The following is a 22,331-nucleotide window of genomic DNA, read 5'->3' as shown; positions in this document are numbered from 1 at the left end:
ATTGGGATGTGGTGGGGCGGGGATGGTTTGGTGGTCCCCGTGACCATGTGGAAAGCGTGCTAGTACGGCACCGGATCTTCTAACCAATGCTGTCGCAACTCATACTGTCTTCCTCTCTGGTGGCAGGCACTTCCAGTAACCTGCGGATGGTCATGCTTTCCCCAATGACCTACCTTGTTTTTCCTATAATAATACTGGTTGCCCCCGTTAACACCAATCAAGAGAAGTAAAGAACCATATTGTTGAAAGATGAGTGGCCTTCAACGAACGTCAGAGCGCATAAAACGCCACATGAGCATTGTCTACCAGGTATTGTTACCAATGTCACACGAATAGTGACAGGGGGAAATCAACAAACTCTCTGTCCAAGACCGGATTTGAACTCGCAACTCTTGGAAGAAGTAATTCCAAGTATAGCAAAGCGAAAACGGCTTTTAAATTTTTTTATTTTTATCGCTCATTATATTTTTCTAAAAACTATCAGCAAATCCTGCCACGTAATGTCGATTATATATATAGAATTCCATATTTAAGCCGAAGTGAGGTCTGTCGCTGGCCGAGTCGTCTCATGGAGATTCTGTAGGACTACTAGCCCTTGGTTATTGATGTTACGGGTTCGAATCCAGCTATTGATGGTTTGCCGTCTCCTCCAAGTTCTGTCAAGTTTCCTTTATATCCATAAATCGCTCTGGTACACAAGTCAGGGACCATTTTTATCAAACGCCTTAATACTTAAGTCAAAAATACTAACACAGCTACAATGAAAATGGTTTGCTCTAGGAATTTTAAAATTTATACACTAATCTTTACTATAGAACAATACACCAACTACAATTTGAATTCTTAGTTGTTCTGAGTTTGGCTCTTAACTTGCTTAATAAATACAAACCCAGGTATAGGGTATTCCAATCAACATGAATCAAATAAAAAAGCTGATTTGTTGCATTTTTCATTATTTATTTATTTATTTGATTGGTGTTTTAAGCCGTACTCAAGAATATTTCACTTATACGACGGCGGCCAGCATTATGGTGGGAGGAAACCGGGCTTTAACCAACGACCGTCTGCAGGTTACTGACAGACCTTCCCACTTACAACCGGAGAGGAAGCGAGCATGAACTGGACTTGAACTCACAGCGCCTTTTTCATTGGAAAACCAATTGTATTTGCATACACAGTTCTATCGCTTTGTACCCATAAAGCTGACCACCATGGTATCAAAGTGAAAAATTCAGGAGTGTTACGTTTGACGACAATCAAATAAACAAACAAAATGATGTTCCCTTTCACGCTTTTTTTGTTTAGAGCGAGAGAAACCGTTTGATCCGTTTAAGCATCACAATATAGAGAATATTAGAAACAAGATAATGAAGTTCATCATAAAAATTTGGCTTTATTGAAACTGGATAAAATCTATAGACATAACTTGTATATGTATATAACATGTATATTTACGGAAATAGGTCGAGGTTTTGTGTTGAAATTCAGGGATACATAATAGCTTATCCATATGAGAACTAATTCTCAGGAGCTCTGCTTCTTTTGCATTGAATCGGTGGATAAATGCAAGATATTAACCTGTACACTAATTCTTACAACAGATTTACCGATAGGCCAATAAGCATAAATTCGATCTTGTCAGTTCCTTGATATATAACTGGAGAAATTTATCTGAACCGTTGAATTCGATACTGACGATTAAGATGTTCACAACTTCACAACGTATTTTATGCCACATATCACATATAGCAGGATATTCACTTTTTATTCGTATTTCTGAATACTGGAGAATCACTTGGTGTCGATCCGTCTTAATGGTATTGGTTTTACTGAAACGTGATTTCGTGGTTTGCAGGCAACTGGTCAAATCATTCAACAAGTTTATTTATTTATTTTTTTTTTTGCAAAACCACCAGCTAAAAAGGCTGATGGTCGTTAATGGCCTGTTCCGCATCAATCGATTAATGAATTATTTTCAAAGATTTCAAGTTATCAATAACATGTAAAGTTAGACTCTAGTTTGCATGATTAAGCTAACGGCTCGTGGATATTTTGTTCTCATGACTTCCGGTTCTGGGGTCGCACTTTGGTAACTCGGCGTTAAAATATCACAGATTTCGGACCGCTACGGGACCGGACCCCCAGCAGGCCAATGACACCGATAACGAGGCTTCTGCTCAGCTCCATCCATCTGAAACACGTGCATATAAATGGTATTTATATTACGATCCATACCAACGCCAACATGCATCTTTAAGTACAATTCGTAGAATTTCTCAGACGGGTCAGTTGAACGAGTAAAGCCTACGCGTAGGTCACCTTACCAAAGATATATGCTGTGCTTTGCATGCGATACTTTCATCGACACCGGTAATTTAATTCACACCGGTGTTTAAAATGTGGTTAATTTCTAATTAACCCTTGTTTCGTTTATCCAGTAATAATTCAAATTCCTATATTGTTCGTTGGCTAACCTATATGATACAGGACAAATGAACTACATGCATTGTATTGTCCAAAATGGGGACGTTTGCATAAATAGATGCAACACGGAAATGCCCAGAAATGGTCACATCCTAAATGGATGCATGTATATTAAACTTAATTAAAAATTAGAAAAAATATATATATTTAACTTTCAATCAAAATGGATGTGTAGTTTTAAGTAGACACTGATTCTCACCCGTCAAAGACTGTTTCTCGATTTGCGGTTTTCGTCCAGACAGCTGGAATGTTCCAAAGTCCTTCAAACCTCCTGTTGTTGCCGTAAGATACGGTCTTCGTCTGTTGAATAATATTGAGGTACACGTTTAATTAAAACTTTGGGCTGTACATCCTTGGCAAATAATGAAGAAACAGTAACATCCATTATACAATGGATGGGATTCAATGTTATTTGTTTTCTTTCTGCATTATGCATGCACGACGCGTATTTTTCTCCACCGGTTGCCTAGATTTTAGTTAATAGTTCTGTGATACAGCAAAAGCACGACAGTTTTAAGCTGTGTTCATTGCTTGAAGCCATGCGGAAAGTTAAAGAGGGCTTACAATTCCGGGGATAGTATATAGTCATAAATGGAATCAATGAGGTTGTATAATGAGTTAAAACAGGAATACTTACAGGAATAGTAGTTTTAGCACCAATGAATTGTATGTCCATTTTCCGCTTCAGCTTAATCAGGCTGTTAATAAAAAGTAAAGATAAATAAAGAAAGGATAAACAAAGTAAGGACTTTACCCACCAAACTTTTTTTTATTAAAAAACAGATACAGTGACTGCATGATAAAAGTGATATGGGTTTGCCAGCAACCCATACGGATTGTCGTGGGTTTCCCTCGGACTTTTCCCGCTTTTCCCGCTTTATAATGCTGGCTACATTCGTATATTTGAAATATTCTTGAGTATGGCGTAAAACATGTACCACTGCATGCTTGGTATTTTAATGCAAACCTTGTTATACAGAAACAAACATTCCATTGCTTTTGTCGACAATACATTTAGAGACAACACCTTGCCTTCACACGTCAGTTACAGTATATGCCTACCTGGTATCCACAGAAACTCTCTGTCCTTCTACTTTCATGCCGAATCGCTTTATAGCAGTTCTTCTGACCGATATCACACGACGTTCTGCATCACGGGTTTCTCTTGACAAGGATCGCCTTGCTGACATCACACGTCGCTCTGCATCACGGGTTTCTCTTGACAAGGATCGCCTGGTCTCTGGAGATTCGCGTCTGCTTCTGGTCGACATCACACGTCGTTCTGCATCACGGGTTTCTCTTGACAAGGATCGCCTGGTCTCTGGAGATTCGCGTCTGCTTCTGGTCGACATCACACGTCGTTCTGCATCACGGGTTTCTCTTGACAAGGATCGCCTGGTCTCTGGAGATTCGCGTCTGCTTCTGGCCGACATCACACGTCGTTCTGCATCACGGGTTTCTCTTGACAAGGATCGCCTGGCCTCTGGAGACTCGCGTCTGCTTCTGGCCGACATCACACGTCGTTCTGCATCACGGGTTTCTCTTGACAAGGATCGTCTACTCTCTGGAGATTCGCGTCTGCTTCTGACTGACATCACACGTCGTTCTGCATCACGGGTTTCTCTTGACAAGGATCGCCTGGTCTCTGGAGATTCGCGTCTGCTTCTGGCTGACATCACACGTCGTTCTGCATCACGGGTTTCTCTTGACAAGGATCGTCTACTCTCTGGAGATTCGCGTCTGCTTCTGGCCGACATCACACGTCGTTCTGCATCACGGGTTTCTCTTGACAAGGATCGTCTACTCTCTGGAGATTCGCGCCTGCTTCTGACTGACATCACACGTCGTTCTGCATCACGGGTTTCTCTTGACAAGGATCGCCTGGCCTCTGGAGATTCGCGTCTGCTTCTGGCTGACATCACACGTCGTTCTGCATCACGGGTTTCTCTTGACAAGGATCGTCTGGTCTCTGGAGATTCGCTTCTGCTTCTGGTCGACATCACGCGCCGTTCTGCATCACGGGTTTCTCTTGACAAGGATCGCCTGGTCTCTGGAGATTCGCGTCTGCTTCTGGCCGACATCACACGTCGTTCTGCATCACGGGTTTCTCTTGACAAGGATCGCCTGGCCTCTGGAGATTCGCGTCTGCTTCTGGCCGACATCACACGTCGTTCTGCATCACGGGTTTCTCTTGACAAGGATCGCCTACTCTCTGGAGATTCGCGTCTGCTTCTGGCCGACATCACGCGCCGTTCTGCATCACGGGTTTCTCTTGACAAGGATCGCCTGGTCTCTGGAGATTCGCGTCTGCTTCTGGCCGACATCACACGTCGTTCTGCATCACGGGTTTCTCTTGACAAGGATCGCCTGGTCGCTGGAGATTCGCGTCTGCTTCTGGCCGACATCACACGTCGTTCTGCATCACGGGTTTCTCTTGACAAGGATCGCCTACTCTCTGGAGATTCGCGTCTGCTTCTGGCCGACATCACACGTCGTTCTGCATCACGGGTTTCTCTTGACAAGGATCGCCTGGTCGCTGGAGATTCGCGTCTGCTTCTGGCCGATATCACACGTCGTTCTGCATCACGGGTTTCTCTTGACAAGGATCGCCTGGTCTCTGGAGATTCGCGTCTGCTTCTGGCTGACATCACACGTCGTTCTGCATCACGGGTTTCTCTTGACAAGGATCGCCTGGCCTCTGGAGATTCGCGTCTGCTTTTGGCCGACATCACGCGCCGTTCTGCATCACGGGTTTCTCTTGACAAGGATCGCCTGGTCTCTGGAGATTCGCGTCTCCTTCTGGCCGACATCACACGTCGTTCTGCATCGCGGGTTTCTCTTGACAAGGATCGCCTGGTTTCTGGAGATTCGCTTCTGCTTCTGGTCGACATCACACGTCGTTCTGCATCACGGGTTTCTCTTGACAAGGATCGTCTACTCTCTGGAGATTCGCGTCTGCTTCTGGCCGACATCACACGTCGTTCTGCATCACGGGTTTCTCTTGACAAGGATCGTCTGGTCTCTGGAGATTCGCGTCTGCTTCTGGCCGACATCACACGTCGCTCTGCATCACGGGTTTCTCTTGACAAGGATCGCCTGGTCTCTGGAGATTCGCGTCTGCTTCTGGCCGACATCACACGTCGTTCTGCATCACGGGTTTCTCTTGACAAGGATCGTCTACTCTCTGGAGATTCGCGTCTGCTTCTGGCCGACATCACGCGCCGTTCTGCATCACGGGTTTCTCTTGACAAGGATCGCCTGGTCTCTGGAGATTCGCGTCTGCTTCTGGCCGACATCACACGTCGTTCTGCATCACGGGTTTCTCTTGACAAGGATCGCCTGGCCTCTGGAGATTCGCGTCTGCTTCTGGCCGACATCACACGTCGTTCTGCATCACGGGTTTCTCTTGACAAGGATCGTCTACTCTCTGGAGATTCGCGTCTGCTTCTGGCCGACATCACGCGCCGTTCTGCATCACGGGTTTCTCTTGACAAGGATCGCCTGGTCTCTGGAGATTCGCGTCTGGTTCTGGCCGACATCACACGTCGTTCTGCATCACGGGTTTCTCTTGACAAGGATCGTCTACTCTCTGGAGATTCGCGTCTGCTTCTGGCCGACATCACACGTCGTTCTGCATCACGGGTTTCTCTTGACAAGGATCGCCTGGTCTCTGGAGATTCGCGTCTGCTTCTGGCCGACATCACGCGCCGTTCTGCATCACGGGTTTCTCTTGACAAGGATCGCCTGGTCTCTGGAGATTCGCGTCTGCTTCTGGCCGACATCACGCGCCATTCTGCATCACGGGTTTCTCTTGACAAGGATCGCCTTGCTGACATCACACGTCGTTCTCCAACATTGTTTTGCATTGAACTTCTACGCAGTCCGTTTTTCCTCAGATTTCGTCGTGACATTCGCATGGCCACAAAATTATTGAGGCTCTCCTTGGTGTTGGCTTCTTCCATTGCATTGTTTTCACTTACAGAGTTTGGTTCGTTGATCTTCGTGTCTTCTGGCCCTCTTGAAGTAACTGGCTTTGGTTCATCTTCGTTTGGTACGTTCTGTAAGAAGATTTTAACGAAGCTGTCTGCCTTTGTCTTTAGTACTTCGGTATAGCCCTTCTCTTCGGGAGCTGGTATGAACTGGTTGTCTCGGGGCACCACATGCTCAGTCCTTGTACCCTGGAGCAGCATCAACATGGAGGCCACCAGCACGAAGAAGGCCGTGGTCTTCCTCATCTTCACCTCGATATTTATCGTCTACAAAGACAGAAACGAGCATCAAAAATGCGTGGAAAATTTTACGTGTTATCCATTATAATATTGAAATTAATGTTAACAAAGGATGTTAAGGATGTAATGGAAGTCCAATTACGCTTAAAATGGCTTTTTACGGGTTTCTTAAATAAGTCAAATATAAAAATCTACTGGTTTAGGACAAAATTAAAATGTGATTCACTTCTGATTTACTTATCCCGAATTGGATATGCATTCAAAACCTTAAAACCGTAAGCGTCAAGTTGCTTTCATTTTAGTTGCACATTTTAGTTGCACTGAAGCAGAAGTTTATGCAACTTGCAATCATAGATATACAAAAGGGCTATTTTATATAAAAAAAATATTTGTTGCACTTTTATTATATACCGTTAATTTTGGCTTAGAAAGTCCATCTATTCAATCTGAATATTTGACATTGGATCGGCGAAAGACTGAAATCAACCAGAACAACATAATGTTTTCAATAGTTATATCGTTATCTAAATTCCTGAGTTTGAATTTATTTTACAAGTCATAGCAAGAGATGGATACGGAACATAATTTCATTCGTCGAAGACAAAAGATGAATCTTTAAAACGTTTAACGCGTTACAATCCAGCCAGCTCGTTGCGATTTTACACCACGGCCTTGTAGTTGCTGTGGTTACCATCGGATTTCGCCAGTTTTCCCCTACCCCAAATAACCTATAAAAGTGATGAAATATACATTGTTGTTGGAATGAATACGCTGACCGAATACGTCCTTGAAGCCGTTATCATAGAGCGCAGCCCCCCTCCCTCAACCCACCCCCCACCCCCACCCCCTCCACACTCACACACAGACTCTCTCCCATGCAGCCAAAGTTTCAATAGTGCTTGAAATGCCCTATTTGCCTGCCTTTCTAGCTATTCGGGATAACTCAGAATTGCCCCTGATATTTTGTAGTTTCAGTGGTGTACTGTTTTCCTGTTTTATGCTGTTTTCACCTTCCACATTAATGTACCTGTTAATTTGGGCCATATTGTCCAATCTCTTTCTCTCTATATATATTACTTTACTGATGATGACATAGTATTTAAGCGCCGTTTCTAGAATTATTTCTTCAGTTTTCTGAATGCCTTTTGCTTTGTAATATACCTTGTCCAAACAAAATCTGTTACATAAGATTTATTCAGGGTTAAGCTTTTGCTCTGTTCATAACTAGAGCGTGTCAGTCAAACAGCAATGAGAGGACTGGCGGCCACAGTGACCTATTGATCAGCCATTGAATGGCATACATTGCCGTAAAGGCAGCAAATGTTGGCCTATTGTTTCCACCTGGATGAGCCATGGCGTTATCAAGATGATACCACATGGGAATTGATTGCCCGTCAATCATACCCAGTCTAGATACAGAGCGAGCAAGGATGCGCCGGCTTGGTGTGAAAACATGAAGAGTGGAAGTAACATCCCAACACATTGCTTCGACGGGATGATCTGTTGCATTAAAAGTCTCCATACATTAAAGTACGTCTTGATTCAGTGAGTGAGTCAGTGCTTGGGGTTTAACGTCATACTTAACAACTTTTCGGTCATATAACGACGAAGGAGTCCGTAGAGTGCACGTAATGGCGCCTGACGGATTTCCACCGCTCTTTTATCTATTGCTGTTTCAATAAGACGTGTTACCGAAGGCAAGTAAGCTGCCCCGCCCGAACCATTATACTGATACGGGTCAACAAGTCGTTGGATTATCCGCTTAACGCTGAAAGCCATTTTGATTCAGCTGTGCACGAGAGCAAAATCATCTTTTATAGACAGCGGCACAGTAAGTTCGGCGAAAGTTGGAGAATATGGTAAAATATGTGTATAAAGCTATTCTCATTAAAGCCGTCACCCTCGTCACGTTGAAAAATGGGATTAGCTACATTAGAAATCTCCGTAAATTAAGAAAAGGTTTGACTTATGGCTACACACAAGAGCAAAAAGAGATCCTTTATCGACATTGATACAGCCTGGAAATACCATACAGTTTGGCCATTATGACTAAATCTGGATTGGTGTATTAGACCATGTTCATTGGAGATAGAACCCCAGCACATTGCATAAAGGGTTTCAGTAGCACCCCAGAACATTGCATAAAGAGTTTTAGTAGCACCCCCACCGCATTGCATAAAGGCTTTCAGTAGCACCCCACACTGAACAAAGGGTTTCAGTAGCATCCCAGCACATTGCCTTAATGGTTTTAGTACCATACCAGAACATTGCATAAAGGGTTTCAGTAGTACCCTGAATAGTGCATAAAAGGTTTCAGTAGCATCCCTTGATATTGCCTTAAGGGTTTGTACAGCACCCCAGAACATTGCATAAAGGGTTAGTAGCACCCTAAAACATTATATAAAGGGTTTCGGTAGCACCCCCAGCACATTACATGGAAGGTTTCAAATATAGTTGTTCAAAAGTGTAGACTGAAACACATTTTGGCTTATCTTTGCATTAGGGTGAACATTAAAAATACCAGGTATTTTACAAACACTGGCACAGGAGATACATTAAAGTAGGCAACTGTGGTTAATTCTAGGTGTGAGACATGCTCAATGAAGGTGGAACACAGAAAGAATGCAGAAAGCGGATAAGCTACATTTGTCTAAAAGTCTCCATAGATTTAAAAACTTTTTGTGTTTAGCTATATACAGGGTGAGATTTAACTGGCATTTATAGACACTGGCAGAGAAAAGCCTTTGTAGATTAAAACCGTTTTGGTTTAGCTCTATTGGATGAGAATTGTCAAAAAATGTCATTTTTAGACATGCACAGAAACGGGATATATACGTTAAAAGTTGGCCATCATGGCTAAAACTATGTGTGAAATCTTGTTAAGTCCGAAGATAGCATCCCAGCACATTGCTATACATCTAATTAAAAGTCTCTGTAACATCGTTGCCTTTTATAAACTAAATTCTACTTCAGCCATGGAGCTAGGGGCCGTGTCAGTTTTTACCATTTAAGCATTTGCATGAACAGTGAGAATAAAACCTTGAGGCTGAGACCATTTGCCAACTATGATTTTATTCTCCATGCTGTAGTCTTTTGTATTACATTATCTTCACACAGAGTTGGGTGAAGGGCTGCATGTATTGCTACCTCAAGTTTTTTTCCTTTTTGTCGCAACGGCTTAAGAAATTGATATGCCAAAGTGAAAACGCCCCATAACCGCTATATTTCAAGTGTACCGCTTTGCATGCTTCCTTTGGCATACAGACACAGATCAACAGAAAAAACCTCATATACTGCAACTTAGTAGGTCCACCGATGAGATTTACTTTTGGGTGGCTATGCATGGATGGAGAAATGAACACATCAGAAGGGAAAGGCCAGGGTCGTGTTTCGCGAAACTTCTTATGTTGTTTTGCTTACTTTGCGCGACCTCACTGGATGGCCAAGGGCCCGATAGTCGCAGTGTTCCAGCCATTTAAATATCTGAGTACTTGACTGGAGCAGATAATATACAAAACGGCAACACGCTATACATTTCAAGAAAAAAGGTATCATGAAATGACCGAAGTAATGCCAACGGTTAACACCTTTCTAATCGCATAACACACCAAGATGAAAACGCAGCCTTCGACGTATTCGTAAGTATATAGGTGTTAAAGCAAATATTACAATTGTTCGCCGCATGGTGTTTCCCGGGTTAAAATAATATGATACCTAAACCCTTTACACAAACTTTGAGCAGAAAACGAATAATCTATAACCAAGGGCTTGTGGGCCAGGTGAACAGAATGGGTTCTTCTCATTTAAAACATTTGTCTGTTGTCCCATGTGATACCTAATATTGCATCAAAAATGTCCTGCTACCTCTTGCACAAAGCGATCGTAGGTTATGTTGATTGTAACTACCATGGCAACATATGTGCTTAGCATGTATCGCCATAGTAGTTACTATCAACTTCGCCTACGATCGCTTTGTGCAAGTGGCCCCAAATCGACTGTGTAAAAACTTAGCCGATCTTTGGCAAGATCGTAATTTTGTACGACCGAGCTTTTATATATTTCTCTAGTTTTTTTTGTTTTTTTTTCTGTTTTTTTTTGTTTTGTTTTTTGGTTTTGTTTTGTTTTGTTTTTAGCTGATTTTAAAAGCGTCGGTTTCGTGTTTGTTGAAATTGTGATTTAAATATCACCAAAGCCACACTTGTTTCCTGGTTCTAAAATGTTCTCACCTGAAGTACTGCCAATGTGGCATTAAACCATAATCATTCATTCATTTAAAAGTTGTTTGGAAATGGAAAGGTGCTGAAATGAAATATAAGCATATCACACTATAATGTGCATAAGCTTTCAAACGTGACTTGCGGTGGCTGTGTGATTGCTGCCGGTTTCGAACTCGTCACCCTCTTGTAGCCGAATGTACTAGCATATACTAACGTTGAAGATCTTGAACATCTGACAGATTTATGGACTAGAGACTTATTCTCGCGTAAACACTGAAAAATGATCTCGTTTAAATGAGCCGGCCCAATTCTGCGCGATGATAAATCACCTGACATTTAAACCCGCGGCGATATAGATGACTTGGGTCAAGAATATCCATCAATACAAAGATCATTCAAGCTCATAATTAATTTCTCACTTCGGAACCATCTGCTCTTGTAGAGACATAATACGTGTGAAGTTGATGAACAGGCTCAGAAACGTGTCTGAAAATGTCGCATGGAAGTCAACAAGTTAAAAGTGAAATACTTTGTCCAATGCGTGATGAAATTTGGAGAAATTGGCTTTTTTCTACGAAACCTACACAATGTAAATGCCTGTCATACACAGTCTGTGTACTTATAAGGCTGACAATCACAAACTGTATATAGTTTCATATATATGCACATATTATTTCAAAGCAGCACTCGTAAAGATAGTATATATGTATTTCTCCACCCCTCCCCCGTCTCCCCCATCACTTTAGCAAGATATGAAATTTGCAAGTCATCAACGATACAGGGTTTGCGAAATTTCGTTTGAGACAAATTCGAAAAGTTTTTCGACTGTATTTCATCTTTTCAGAACTGCATAAGAGACAAAATCAAAGCTCTTCTCTAGTGCTATGTTTGTGAACCACTGTTTAAACAAAAAAGAATATATGTATATATACATTAACATTGAAACTGTGTCTTTCGTGGACATTAAAAAATGTCCCATTTAAAGGCACACGGCAACCATTGGTGTCTGGAATAATTTGAACGAGGCAGTTATTGGTGTTCAATCTTAGAAGGTGAAACATGCAATGTCTCTCTAAGAAGTCCCACGATAACCAAGGTCCTCGTTCTCTTGTTTACCAAAACTACCAGTATACAACAACATTGTATGGAATTTGCAGCCGTGGTTAATTCTCTCTTCAACATTCGCGCACTTGGGCAAGAGAACGCCTAATGCTATAGGTATGAAAGTAGGCTACTCACTTGAGTTCAAGAGTGGTTTCCAGAGTGGTGTCCAAGCGTGGCTCTTCCAGAGAAGATGTTGTTCCGAACTGTAATACCCGGGATATTTAAATACGTGCCGAAATAATCAGCTGAATGCTTCGGTGAATTGCCTTAACCGGTTTCCATTCATGTTAAACTTAAAAGTCTATTTTTGACATTCCCTCCATCTAAAGCGGGGAGGAAAGCTAAGTAGAAATGGTTCCCATTGTACGAATCTACCCATCTCCCATGGGAGAAGTGGTTAACGAGTAGAGAGGTGGCAGGACAATCCAATTATACTGGCCAGAAAATGGACAGCGGGAAAAGAGGATTACACTCATGACCAAGAAAGGAAATTAAATATTTGTTAAATGAATCCTGAAATTGATATGCCGCCGGTGTAAGTTCGTAGTGTTACAACCATAATAAATAGCCATTTCATTCAGTTCGCTTTGCGTCACACGGTGCGCGCTGATTGGCTGAAGAAGATTGCGGCTCTATTGAGCTGCTGGCCCGTATCATCCTTGCTATAATGAAGGAGGACTCGTTTGTGGATTAGGCCGGAAAGTCGAGATAAGTTCACAAAAAGTCTGGTTGCTTTGATAGGACTGACAACAGGAAACATACGTCTTCCTTCCAATCTCCGACACGGGCTCCGAAGACAAGTTAACCTATAAAGCCATCCACTTCATTTTCACTCTTTTCTTCGACGCCGGAGAAAACAATAGGGCGTGTCCTGGTATACACACCAGCTTTTGTGTGGGGAAATAACTTGCTTTCACAGAACAAACCGACAGCACATTTGATTCGCAAGTGAAGCGTTCTTAATACAAACACGGTTTAATCTCACGCCAACGCAACATTAAATATTGATTGGAGAAATCAGAAATGTATAGGACATTCAAAAAAAATATTGTAAATGAAAAAACAATTGATATATGTTTTTATACTTCTGAATGTTTTGATACATGTGAAGGGGTGGGGTGGGGGTGGGGGAGTTCAATATCAAGTCCAAAAAAGCAAACAAAAACGATTGCTATATCCTCCTCCCCACGCATATATGCCAGGGGATAAAAATTGACAAGCCGTACCTATACTTTGATTCATCCCTTTAAATGGGATAATCGAGGTAAAATACTAAAAGTTATGACATGTTTTAAGAAAATAGGCCTCCGTCTGAATATCTGACACACACACACACAAAACAAAATAGCTTTTGATATGATATTTTAAGATATTTTGAATTTCAATAAAAAAAAAACTTGTATTCAAGATACAGTATTAAGAAACTGCAAAATTAAAAACCACTGAAATGTTCGTTAACGCCCAACCAACCAGACTACCAATGAATTTTTCGGAGTAAACTAACATAGTCCACGATATATTTTCTCTTTAGAATGAAATTCATAGAGCAAAGCGGATTTCGCGTATCTGACACGAATTGCAGCTGTCCAAATTGAACTATATGGATATTCCCATACAAATGCTTAATCGATAAACCTGGCAACATCAAGCAGCTGTGTGACAACAGTCCTGTTTCTTTTCGGTCAGTCGGTGCAAGAACATGAAACAATGCAACATCGCTTAACGTTAATGAAAGTGACAGCTCATTTTTTTGATATTCAAGGATTTTTTTTTAAAAATGCGTATAATACAGTATAGGTGCAGGGATCTGCACATTTTTGTTGCTAAGAAATATACAGAGAGACGATAACGTTCTCTTCATTGTCGTCAATATTGACATCCCACAATTTATGCAATAACTGTTTCGTGAACTCCTTTATTATAGTTCAACATCACCTTTTTATCGTGTCATAACGAGGTCTAATTGAAACCACATGTAGTCCACATGTAGTCCTACAGCACAATGCAACAGCTAGCGTCATAATCACGAAGTCTTCTCTGACCTAAGTCACCCTCAGTCTTCACTTCAAAACAGTTCACTGCTTCAAAATTGCTACTTATCTTAGGAATGTTTATTTTATTACCCAGATATTGTCTTTCGTGACTTTCACGACAACATTTAAGATAAGTTTAAAAATAATTTAAGGGATTATTCAAGTCTCACTAAAGCCTTGACCAGTTTCGTGATCCTGGAACCTAACATGTAAGAGAAACGATATCCCAACTCTGACATTGCTTAGCGGTCAGCTTCTTTATCTTGCCGTTTTCAACACCAAATACTCAAGGAAGCGGAGGTCAGTTTTCTTGGGAGGAATGCGAACCGACCAGAGTAAACAGCTATCCTTAGCCAAATACTTGATAAACCCCCGTGAGCCATCGAGAGTTATATCAGCTTTGGGCAGCCTTAGCACAACGTGTGAGTGAGAGTACCACACTAATACATCATCGCAATGTGATGGACAGAAGTCACATCAGTTTGCTAGAATCCTTCCTCATTAAAAACTCATGGTTTCATGGTACAAGATCAGAAGACCCAAATTTATAAGATATACGACGAAGCTGTTAGGAGATGTTTTCGTTCTAGCAGGGGGAAATCTACAAAACATTGCACAAATCACACCAAGTCATAAATACGAAACTTTTTATTATAATTACAATAAAAACAACTGCGCACTGGAATTTTTAATTTTACACACTGGAAATGAGTCTTAGTTGGAAGATAACCCCAGTTCATGGAGTGAACAGTTGGATGATTCGACAATAACAGGCAGCAATCAATGTTCTTTCCTGTCTTTCCTGTTAAGTACCTGTTCGACCTTTTTGGAAAAGTCACAGTTTAAGCTCTGGATCTGAAAAACATCTTAATCAAATCGAATTGACATTATGACTAAATCACTGAAATGCAACGATTATCAAAAACTGTACAATCTTCACAAATTAGCAATTAGTGCGAGGCAGGCTTTATAAATAAGCTAATTTTAGTGATTAAACACCAAGCGATTCTAGTCAAGAGAACACTCTTCTTTCTACTGTCAGCCAATCAGTGACGATTTGACTAACAAACGACCACAAACCCATTTTACTAGTGCCAATAGCATTCATTTGCAGGAACCTGTTGTTGCAGTGAAACTATGAGTTGATATGAGTTACTGCCATATACTTCAGACTGCCATATACAAATTTCAGAAGAAAAGATGCAATTTTTGTTTCATCAGAGAGTGGCGAACATCAATTAAATGTAGAGAAATTACAGACTGGAAGTATTAACATTTCTAGGTAGCTTTCATATAAATCTTCTCATACCTGATAATGATGATGGATTTAGTTGAAAGGAAAAAGATGGACCTGTTTCCAAATAAATTTTAAAAGTAGCTGAATTCATTACAATATTATGTCTTGTGTACAATGATTTTTATTTCTCTGGCCTTGGTACCTTGTTGTAACTTCCTTATGTCCTAACAACAAAGTAGTATTTTTCAGCAGAATGTGAATTAGAATATGGCTTTATTCTTTAGCATGATAATTGTCTTTCAAAAATAAGATGACATGCCAACATACAAAATGAGGTAAAATAAATTATTTCAAGTACTAGTAATTACAAGGTCTGAAGGCAGTAGTTTCAACGGTGCTTTTGAGAGTTCAGAAAATGGAGGGCTTTTGCTGCTACCTGATTCAGGTAAAATAAGCATTAACGAAAACTAATCTAATACTTCGATATAATTGTAGCACTCATGGCTGGTTACAATTTCAGTTTTCAATTTTTATCTCTATACACTTTAACCATTTATATATATATATATATATATACATGCAATATGTAAAAGAACAACAACAACATTATTTGTTTTTATGAACATGACTCGTAAAAAGCTGGACTACAAATCCTTGAGAGCTGCCAACTGTTTCTCTATCTCATCATCTGTAACACCAGATTTGGACTCGAGTTTGCCACTGTGTGCTGATGGAGCATCGGCCAACTGAAAGGAAGACAATATTTTTACTGAATTCCACAACAAAAAAAAAAACAGTTGTGACGTTCAAACATCGTCAAAAATATGATTGTAAACATCATTGCATTTTCATCTCCAACAGTGAGCAATATGTACATTCAACAGTAAATTTTTATTCTGTTATTCAGACATAATAACTTTTCAACAAGGGGGTTCTATTTAATACTAAGAATAATATTTATGTTCATGTATAAGCTAACAATCAACACTGATCAGTGGACTGAAATGCAGTACATATTCAATACTGAAAATTACACAACAAAAATTGTGTTGTACTTTGTTTTGTTGTTTTTTTTTTGCAACACACATAGCATAATTGTAATACTGATTTCAAAACCGACATGAAAAAAATCATTTGTTCAATTTCAGAAATACTCATACGTTTTTACGTGTTCTCTTGGGATGAAACATGTTTCTGAACTTCCATCTCTACCTACATACCTTTCCGGAGATTTCAATTCCAATTTCATCCAGAACCTGAGATACAATGGCGTCTTGTTCTTCCTCATCCCCTGACTCCGCAAAAGCATCCTCTAGTGTGTCATTCACTAAAAACAAAGTTACACCAAATTCACCAAATTCATATTGCCTGTAATATGGGCAAGATGAAAGAGGATAGAATAACTAGGTTACTACATGTTTATACATCTTTTTTGAACAGCACTGATCACAAAAGTATTCTCGCTGCGGTTGAATTAGACTTTTTTGTCGACTCTGGAATAACTTTGGCTTTTTTTTTCAGAGCAATTCTTCGCTGGAATGAGATACAAATCTTTCTTGCCATCTGTGGACATATCATAGTTACCCTCCATTTTTAGCAACAGATGACTTCAGCAGACGACAGAGGCTGAACTGAGTTATTACCCATATTTAATATCCTGCGTGGTAATTCTACTGCACAGGGTATATGACATTTACAACCCCAATGTGATTCATATACCCTGTGTGGGAGCGTCCTGCAACTGTGACAAGTGTATGTCAGCATTTGACCCGTCTGATCAGCCAACGGCAATCCAGAATCACACATGATGTTTTATGGTTTTAACCCTTTTCTTCATGCCATCTAAATTCTTTTTCAGAAACTTATTCTAATATTTACTGTTATATTTTTATTACACACATCTTATCTGCAAAATTTATCTATGTGATTTTGTAGTTGTAGAAGTTCTCTGAATGGGCACAAAATCTGAAGGTCCATGCACCAATCAAATAAACATAAAATAAACACATTTAAATGAAATTCACTACAAAAAAGAGAGGACAGGTGAAAGCAAACACAAGCAAGCTAATTATGAGTAGAAACATTCAGACTTTCCAAATTTCAACTTTTCATCAAAATCTATGAACAATCACAGTCACAAACCCAGTAAGAAAAGGGATTTTGAGAAGCGACAAGAAGTTATGTAAGATCTTACTCATTTCCTCCGTCATTTCCATTTTTGCATTTTCCCTTTCAAATTCTTTCATCATCTGCATAGTCTTCTGAGGATCCATCACCTTGTTCATCTGAGTCATTGTCTACAATAATATAAATTGTTAAATTGCCAGAGGCATGAATTCTCTTTCCTTACAATGTAAATATCCCCCAACTTGCCATTAATTCACCCCCAACTTGCCATCAATTCACCCCCACCATTAATTCACCCCACCATCAGTTCACCCCCACCATATTTCACCTAAAGTTTGGTATGTAACCATACATTTTCAGAAGCACATAGCAAATGCAACAGCTGTGACAAATGAGACAGCCCCAGAGTAGAATACAAGCTAGTTGTAATCATACACACATATACTGGTAGTAAATGTAATATCTTTGACAAATGAGATAGCCCCAGAGAAGAATACAAGCTAGTTGTAACCTTACATACATATAATGGTAGTATATGTAATATCTTTGTCAAATGAGACAGCCTGGGTGTAGGTTCTGAAATATTAGCTATGACTGATGAAATGGATAAATATGTGTATTATACAAGTATATGCCAACGGAAAGAAAAATATGGCAGAACAATAAAGTCTTATTTTAGCTGCATGTATCTCGTTTTACCATTTTTGCAGCTTATGTCTGAATTATTAGATGTTTTGAAAGTAATACATGTACAGATCTACTACATGCTTCAAAGTGAACTGCAGACTAACACTTTCATTCCTGAAGGCATCTGACACCTGCAGTGAAGCCAATTAGTCCAAACCATTTCAATTTATCTACATGTACATGTTAGGCCTTCCTTTGCTTATTAAATGTACTTTACCTGGATGAGTGAAAACCTTCACTGCTGTGAGTAAAAATCTGAACTTACCTTTGTTGTAGTTCCCATGGCATTGGCCATCTTCATATTGGAATGCATCAGCTGATAGTGTGTAAAGAGGCAGACATAATATTCATTAACAATAAAATGTTACGTGGGAAAAGTTAAGCTAGCTCAAAGAGAAATGACAAATCAGTGCTTGAAAAAATCCTTGAAAAATGGAATAATCTGTAGAGAAGTGAGTATCTGTTGGGGTGCCAAAACACTTTTCCAATAAGTCCTGAGCCAAATCATCATGAATATTTTACTTCAATTAAAAATACATGTAACAGTTTGGAAAAGTAGGTACAATAGGATATCTTTGGTACTGTAAATAATAATTATGTGACTATGTGGCAAATATCATCTGGGTGACCCATTCTCACATAAAACATTAACCAGCAACTTAAATTTAACCAGCAACCTCAAAATTTTGAGGACAAATACAGGCTATAAATTCCTCAGTTTTTTTACATTTCCATACCAAACAATTACACCTGACAAAATATTGTCGACACAGACAGTCGAACAATTTTTCTCACAGCAGCTCTTCTCACCTTTTGTTGACTACTGATACCCTGTATTCTGGCTCCAGCTGCATATGTTCTTGTCTTCTGTTTTCGCAATGCCACCAACTGTTTAGCTAAAATTGTAGCTGCCTGAAAACAGTATGACTGCATACTACACAGCATGTTTCAGCACAAGTGTAACCATCTACCAATAGTGCTCCCAGGAATGTAGATTATATAAACCATATACATTCATGATCTTTTCACATCTCACTACCAAGGCCCTGTTTTAGACAAAGGTCGTAACTTACGCTAACATAATGCCCATGATAATATACAGTGAAGACATATGTAACCACAGCAAAAAGCCAAATCCACTATAATATGTGTTGTGGCTACATTTTTTAAATGGGATGAAGATACAATGTATATGAATGGGGACGCCTGATATGCAAAGGGAGATAATTTATTCCTTTTTATTCCCACATACCTGTTTATTTCCTTGTTTGGCTGCTTTTTTTATTTCCATTTCCTGCAAACAGATGAACAAATATGAAGTTCATATATATCTGAAACAACCACCACAGAGTTGCAATAAAAACTAATAACACATGTAACAGCTTATACCTCATTTCTAAACAACAGGACAACAAAAACTGTTCAGGTGTACAAGTATTCTCTATGTATGCATGGTACCTTAACACACTAACTTACGCTGCCATTTTCAAGTTATTTCTGCACATTTTACATTTATTCTGATTACAACTACACATCAAACAGAGTGTAAGTGTTTGTTTGTCCATGTTTGACAGATCTTATAATCCCTGAATACCCTCAACCACTGACTGAAAACTTACTAATTGTTTTTCCTGTTTTTCAAGTTGTCCCCTGTCTCGGATAATATCTCTTTGTGTTTTCTTCATGACTCGGTCATTTTGTCGAAGTTGTTCTGAAAACGCAATGGTATACATAAGTTATAATTAATACTGCTACATTTCAGGTAACTCTGTGAGGGCAATATAGCCAATGCATCACACATGTTTACACTGCGACTTACACACCGATTTATTGATGAATACACATAAATGTACATGTATGCTATCTAACATCAATATTTTTATTTATCTGATTAGTGTTTTACATTGTACTCAAGAATATTTCACTTATATGACACCGACCAGCATTGTGGTGGGAGGAAACTGAGCAGAACCCACGGGAAAGCCAATAACATCTGCAGGTTGGTGGTAGACCTTTCCATATATGTTCAGAGAGGAAAGCCAGCATCAGCTGAACATGAACTTGCAGCAACCACATGAAAGTGAAAAGCTAACGAAATAGAATGAGTAACTCAGGTGTTCAACCACGCATCCCTGGTTCAACAGAGAAATAGTTCAGGCCTTCTGTTTAATTACACCTTTTTTCAATAAAGCCATGTCTTGCACTGCCTTCCAAGATATAGTTAGTTCATCACTGCTAACATACATGTATGATGCTAATATTTATCTACCCAATTTTGCTAGCTCTTACTATGTCCCTCTCCAGCTATCAGTTTATCAGAAGGAAGGTTACAGCCCTGTATCTAACAGATACCAACCAGTGCTAGAACTTGAGTTTCTCATGAGAGCTGACTTCCTAGAAAATCAAGTTACTTCTAAAAAGGCTTCGTACTCTATTCCCCACCTAGCCAAACATACATATAATTCATATGCCAAGACATTATGCTTTTAAATGGATGTTAAAACTTTTTCCTATACCCAACAATACATTATGGCAACATACATTATGAACTATTTTTTATTTCATCAAATATCCCTCCACATATAGCTATGACTGGCATCACTCGGAAATGGAAAACATGTTTAACAGGTTGACGAGATTTTGTTCTGCTATATTCAGAAAAGATCAGCAGGAAAACATATGGGAAATGACCATTGACCTTTTCCTTGCTGATAATAATCTGGTAGCACGGGATTTCGTCAGAAATTTTGTCGCTGTTTGACTTCTTCGATTCAAAAGTTTAAAGAGCTGGATTATTGTTGAAAGATATGGTTTACTAAGTGATGCTGGGTTTGACATATTTACATTTCGGATGACTTAGAGAATCAATGCATACCAAATAAAAGGACGGGTTTGAGCTGTTAAACAGGGAGTTACATAAGAACGTTCAGATAGCTTTGAGCTAGTGGCCACCACATTATGTAGCTGCCTTGTTAAATAGTCTTACACAATACGACTATGAATATGTTTTATAGTTCAGAGTCATACTGCCATGTCTCAGAACCATTAACAACAGTCATATAGCGTAAAATTACCCCTGTTAAATAGCTCCCACTGGCTACACTACAGGAATATTTAACCAAAGTATTTCACAATTCACTTTCACACAATCAAGGTAGAAATCTGTCAACATTCACGCTGCGGCCAAACTCCCACTTAATTTTTAAAGCGTGAAAACGTTGCATACAGACAGCTAAGCCTACACCATACAATGACATCGTGGAAGGTCTTATTGTGTTTGAAAATTGTATTTTCACACGCTCAGACTAACACAAAACAACAGTCAAATGAAAAATCTCAGTCACAACAAAAAGTCACCTGTTAGCTGCTGGCTGTTCTGACACTAATCAACTACCCCCCCATTCTATGTAGAGTCCTTAAATCTGGCCATACTTACGTTCAACTGTCGGCTTTTTCGTAAAAAGACCTGACATCTTAAGGGCTTCAGGGACACGGGAATAAATGGAGGTTTCACCTGGCGAAAATGTCAGTGTTGTGTCTATTTCTCATATGATCGTGACAAACCGGAACTGAATGATGCGTCTCTCGAGAACCTCGTTGTTCTCGCGTGACTAGCTAACTTCACCCGCGGGAAATACGACTTGGATTAAATCTCTGCCACCGGTGTGTTTTTTTTCCTACCTGAGACCTATTTTTTAGGCCGCAACACTATAGTTTCTTCAGGAACCAGTCCTATAGTCAAACGGATTTTCAACCGTATTTACAAAAGAGGCCTCGAATACATTTTTGGACATTTATTTATTAAACTGTAAGCCTATTATTTTGATTGGTGTGCGTTTTGCGACCAACAGGTATATGTGACGGAAAATAGTTGTACGTAAGAGGAATCAAGAACCTATAGCCAGGTATCTGACATAGGCTTACAACTTGTATACATGTCCTGCAGTGAGTCTGTAGTCCTTTTTATTGATTTATTTATTTGACGGTATTCTATGACGTACTCAAGAACATTTCACTTATACGAAGGCGGCCAGCATTATGGTTCTTGGGGATAGCCTTGGGGAAACCTTTAGGTTAATGGCAAACCTTCCCACGTGTGGCCGGAGAGGAAGCCAACATGAGAGGGCCTTGAAGTCAGCGATTGCATTGGTGAGAGGCTTCTGGGTCATTGCGCTGTAGTCCTGTTTAACATTGTTATATAGATGTATACTTG

General features: G+C 39.9%; 2 protein-coding genes across 2 annotated transcripts; both read right to left on the bottom strand.

Annotated features, from left to right (window-relative positions):
* Positions 1–1,379: 1,379 nt before the first annotated feature.
* Positions 1,380–12,227, bottom strand: LOC135482390 (serine/arginine repetitive matrix protein 2-like). Its single transcript, XM_064762350.1, has 7 exons — positions 12,170–12,227; positions 5,234–6,740; positions 5,072–5,182; positions 3,547–5,020; positions 3,122–3,182; positions 2,684–2,784; positions 1,380–2,191 (listed from the first exon to the last, which is right to left on the bottom strand). Exons 2-7 carry the CDS (start codon positions 6,717–6,719, stop codon positions 2,101–2,103), a joined length of 3,324 nt encoding a protein of 1,107 aa, XP_064618420.1. The 5' UTR covers positions 6,720–6,740; positions 12,170–12,227; the 3' UTR covers positions 1,380–2,100.
* A 2,473-nt stretch (positions 12,228–14,700) lies between these two features.
* LOC135477699 (charged multivesicular body protein 2b-like) lies at positions 14,701–21,688 on the bottom strand. Its single transcript, XM_064757895.1, has 8 exons — positions 21,555–21,688; positions 19,738–19,829; positions 19,371–19,412; positions 18,929–19,030; positions 18,384–18,434; positions 17,499–17,601; positions 16,525–16,631; positions 14,701–16,050 (listed from the first exon to the last, which is right to left on the bottom strand). Exons 1-8 carry the CDS (start codon positions 21,589–21,591, stop codon positions 15,949–15,951), a joined length of 636 nt encoding a protein of 211 aa, XP_064613965.1. The 5' UTR covers positions 21,592–21,688; the 3' UTR covers positions 14,701–15,948.
* Between the last annotated feature and the right edge of the window lie 643 nt (positions 21,689–22,331).

Source organism: Liolophura sinensis, chromosome 1 (genome assembly GCF_032854445.1).
Source record: "Liolophura sinensis isolate JHLJ2023 chromosome 1, CUHK_Ljap_v2, whole genome shotgun sequence".
NCBI lineage: Eukaryota > Metazoa > Mollusca > Polyplacophora > Chitonida > Chitonidae > Liolophura > Liolophura sinensis.
Note: the sequence above shows the minus strand (reverse complement) of the source record. Positions and strands in the feature narration are given on the sequence as shown.